At 32.8% G+C, this 4,583-nt stretch overlaps 1 protein-coding gene across 1 annotated transcript; it reads left to right on the plus strand.

The window, feature by feature from the left end:
• The first annotated feature begins 241 nt into the window (after window positions 1-241).
• On the plus strand, window positions 242-2,426 carry LOC111888933 (transcription termination factor MTEF18, mitochondrial). The gene has a single exon (XM_023885069.3). The coding sequence runs from the start codon at window positions 295-297 to the stop codon at window positions 1,993-1,995; it is 1,701 nt and encodes a 566-aa protein (XP_023740837.1). The 5' UTR covers window positions 242-294; the 3' UTR covers window positions 1,996-2,426.
• Window positions 2,427-4,583: the final 2,157 nt, after the last annotated feature.

Raw genomic sequence — 4,583 nt, forward strand, 5'->3', positions numbered from 1 at the left:
AATACTTTTTAGGTTCTACACTTTCTTTAACTTATTAATAAAAAAAACACTAATAAATCAACAACTTGTTTTAATAAATAATCCCAAACATCCTAAGTCATTTTTTCCAAAAAAAAAATAATTTCACGATCCACTATGAAATTAGTAATTTTTTATTTTTTTCTGTAGAAAAAGACAAAAAAAAAAAATCTATTTTATAAAATACAATCGTTGTTCATTTACCCAAGACTTCCTTCAATTGTCTAAACGTAAAACCCCAACTAAGACACACTCAAACGGTCAAACCCATAAATCATGCTTCTCCGGCGTACAATCCCGTCGGCCATGTCGTACGCCACCAGCCGGCACCATTCCTCCGCCGCTAAAAACCTCAAATCTCTCTCAAAAATACCCTATAAATACAGAGCCAAAGCCACCCAACAAGCTCAAGAAGCCCTAACAGACTACCTTCACGCCGTCAGAACTATACCTTACACATTCGCGGAAAACATCAGCAAATACTCCGCCGTCTCTCTATCTAACGTCATGTCTAAAGTGAAATTTTCGACATCCGACTTCTCCAAATCCTTACAGAGGTTCTTAAGATACCACCCAGTTAACGAATTTGAATTATTCTTCGAAAGCATTGGCATTGATGTTAACGATCTCGATGGGATTTTACCTGCACGTAAGTTCTTTCTATCAGAAGATTTAAATGCGTTTAATGCTGCTTGTACCCTTTACAGTTTTGGGATTCCATGGAATAAATTAGGAATGTTGTATAAAGAACAGAAAGCAATTTTCGATAAGGACCCATGTGAATTGAAGGAAATCTGGAAAAGGTTTTTGGATTATGGTTTCACTAGTTCATCTCTAATTGGGATTTTATTGGTTTTTCCTCATTTGTTAAAAGGAGGCACTGAAATTGATTCATTATTTCATCATTTGAAAAGGGTTATCATAGATTTTGATTTGATTAACGATGTGGAAGGCAATGTGGATGAATGGATTGATATCTGTAGAAAGATTCAATTATTTTTCCATTTCGATTCCAGCAAACCTGACCTTTTTGAGATGATTGGTAGAAGCAAACACATTTTGGTGGAATATTCAGAAGAAATTTTAGCCGAAAAAATCGAATACTTTTCTAGATTTAATGTAACAAACAACGAGATCCTGTCATTGCTTCTTTCACAATCAGAAATCTTTGGATATAACTTAAAGATTCCTGTATTTTGTGTATCGGGACTTCTAACGCACTTTGGGATGGATGAAGAACATTTGAATTCTATCATCAAGAAATACCCTTATGTTTTTGGTAGAAACAAGCTATCTAATCTACCCGAAGTAATGAGATCTTTGAATCTTAATCAATGGTTCTTCAATAAGATAAAAGACGGGGGTCATCATATACTAACTAGTTATTCCATTCCCATTCCCATTCCCAATTCCAATCAAGATTTTGATAAAGATTTTCTTGAAAGTTTAACTAAAATTCAATCTTCTAGGGTGCCTAATCACACATTAAGTAAGCTCGAATTCTTACACGCTATTGGCTATGGCGAAAACGGTTTAACCATCAAAGTGTTAAAACATGTTCATGGGACAAGTAGTCAATTAACCGAGCGTTTTAATTGCTTAATTCACAATGGAATTGAATTTTCAAACCTTGTTAAGATCATTAGCTTATCCCCAAAAATATTAAATCAGCAAGCGGAAATTCTCGAGAAGAAAGTAAGGTTTTTTCGTGAAGAGATTGGCTCATCTTTAGATTATCTTGATGTTTTCCCGGCTTATTTGTGCTTTGATTTAGAGAACCGAATAAAACCCCGATATAGATTTCATATGTGGCTTATGGAAACTGGTTTGTGTGAAAGAAACTATTCACTTGCTAGCATTATTGCCACTAGTGAGTTGAGCTTTATTGCTCGTGTGTATAGAATTCACCCTGCAGCTCCAAAGAAGTATCTTGAAATCTTTATGAACCAACATTGTGATAGTTTTCAAGATACTTGACAGTATTGTAAATCAGGTACACAGTGGTCTGCTAGGTGGTTGGCATGAGAGCCTGATAAGAACAGTAAATCAGGTACACAGTGGCCCACTTGGTTGCAGCCAGAAAAGCACCAAAGTACCGCAAAACATCAAGTGAGATGTAAATCAGGTACACAGGTGGCAAATAGAAAAGCATTGAAAAGCATGATGTGAGATTTAAATCAGGCGCACAGTAGCCCACTAGGTGGTAGACAGAAAAGCACTGAAAAACTTCATGTCAGATGTAAATCAAGTACATATACATACTAATTAATATTTATGTTGCTCTTAAAATAATTTTGATTTTTGGGGTTAATTTTTGTTTATTTTAAGCAGATTTGTAGTTTTAATTTCGTGCATTGAATTTTTTGTATTATCATTTATTTCTTTATATACTTTTGTAAATTAAATTAGTAGTTGATGTATTTAATTTTGTAAATGAAATTATTTTCAAATCGGGGTGTTGGCTTATTGCAATATGAAGAATGAAAGTCAGATGATCAGTTGCTATAAACCAAGGATATTTTGGTAATTGTACATTTATCTTATTAAGTATTTTTTTACAACTACTTACCTAATTATCCAAATATGATTATTTTGACCTGAGAAGTAATCAGAAAATCAGATTTACAACCAGATTGTAGAAACCATTGAAACTATCTAATTAACTATTGCAATCTTAAATTGCATCAATCAGTTTAATCCCACCTTATTAATATAATGATGAGTGTATAGGAGGAAAAAGTCAAAATACTATTCACTATGAAAGGAAAAAGAAGAAGAAGTCAACTAAGTCAACACAGGGTCAACAGCTTTAGTCAATGCATAGGTCAATGAAATAAGAGCTGTCAGAGTTGTAACTAACTAGAAAATGGGCGGGAAATGTTGTAAAAGAGCTGTCAGTTAGTTGTGAAATGTAGTTAACCAGAATCACGTGCCATTAGGGACAAAACTAGTTCTGACTAACACAGGGGCAAAATGGTCTTTTTATAAAAGTTCTATTCATGTTGAATGTGTTTTTGTGAAACCAGGTTTGGTTTCTATAGCATGGTTATGATCTTAATGAAGAGTTGTTAAAGTATGAAAGTTTGTTGGTATTTTAAATGTTTTTTCTTTGCTTTTCAGACCAACCACAGGAAAAATTGGTGACAGCTGGCAAATATGATATATTATATGTGGATCTGTATGCCTTATACAACAGGTTGTACTGTGTTTGGCTCGTGGCCTGTATTGTGTTAGGAGTGTTGTAAGTAAGACACAAATTGCAGTTTTTTATCCCACCTAAAAGATCAGATTCTATTGTTCATAGAGATTATATTATTTTCGAACAATAAATATTGCAATGCAAATTGTAGCCAATACCTTGTACCATGAAGTTATAACAAAAAAGTTGGTATTGTTCGATTTATTTATTATTATTATTTTCAAAAACAAGATTGAGGTGGATGTTAAATTTGATAACACTTTATAAAATCTTGCCATAAACAAAATAAATAATGAGGTGGGTTGAACTTCTGACATACAAAGTAAAGGGTCTACAGGTATCTGGTTGAGGGTTAAGTCCTTTTTGGGATATTTAAGATTAGATTTATGGGATGTTAGTTGTTAAAAGAAAATTTTCATGTACAAATTTAGATTTTAGGCATTTAGTTGTACATATGGTATTTCTAGTTGCACATATCTTGGTTGTTAAAAGAAATTATTTCAACACATATATAAATTACATCACAACCTAGAGTAAACAAAGAAACAATTGTCTCGCTTTTAAACAAATTCAACATTACATGAGGTTTCAATGAGAGACATTGTAAGACCATTCCCATCAATGAAATTGTAAAACTACGTTCAATTTCCATCAATGCAATTACATACCTTTTTGAAAATAATGATCACTATCATGTCAAAAAAACGTTTTATTATTTACAATAAATATTTTAACAAAGTGATTCTGATGCAAACTGTGACAAAGACTTTGATTTTGGTGATTGATGAGAGCTTCGAGTCCAACAGCACGTGGAGATGGAGGGACGAATGCACAATCAAAGTGAAAAGACATACTTTTAGTTTAGAAACATTGCTGATTGTTTTTTTGGTGAACAAGAATGTTCTTTTGGTGGGCAAATACCAGCTATAGATATTTTTTGAGGTTGAATCCCAAAAATAGACATAAAAAATCGGATTTTCGGGTATAGAGATGGATTCCGCAGAGATGAGCTCTAAGGGCTCTGCAGAATCTACTATAACTATGCGGAATGGCAAAATCGTAATTAAATTAGGGGTTAAAAAAAAACTTGATGAATAGTTCCACAGGGGTGTCTTCGCAGACCTCGTTAGCAGCTCCACAAAACTGTTCATCGAGTTTTTTTATTTTTATTTTTATTTTTATTTTTATGTTTTTATTTTTTTCTAAAATACCCAGATTAAGATTGGAAGATTATAATGAGATATCTTATTAAAATCGGAGGATTATTCCCTCTTTTGGTCCCAAGTCAACATATATTATTATTATTATTTTCTTTGTAATAATTATAAAGCTGATTGATATAATGAGGAGGTTTATTGCTTATTGA

This window comes from Lactuca sativa, chromosome 2, assembly GCF_002870075.4.
Source record: "Lactuca sativa cultivar Salinas chromosome 2, Lsat_Salinas_v11, whole genome shotgun sequence".
In the NCBI taxonomy this organism is placed as follows: Eukaryota; Viridiplantae; Streptophyta; class Magnoliopsida; order Asterales; family Asteraceae; genus Lactuca; species Lactuca sativa.

Bases quoted from the DNA above. Each gene is read 5' to 3' on its own strand.
- LOC111888933 (XM_023885069.3), top strand. From the start codon at position 295: ATGCTTCTCCGGCGTACAATCCCGTCGGCCATGTCGTACGCCACCAGC.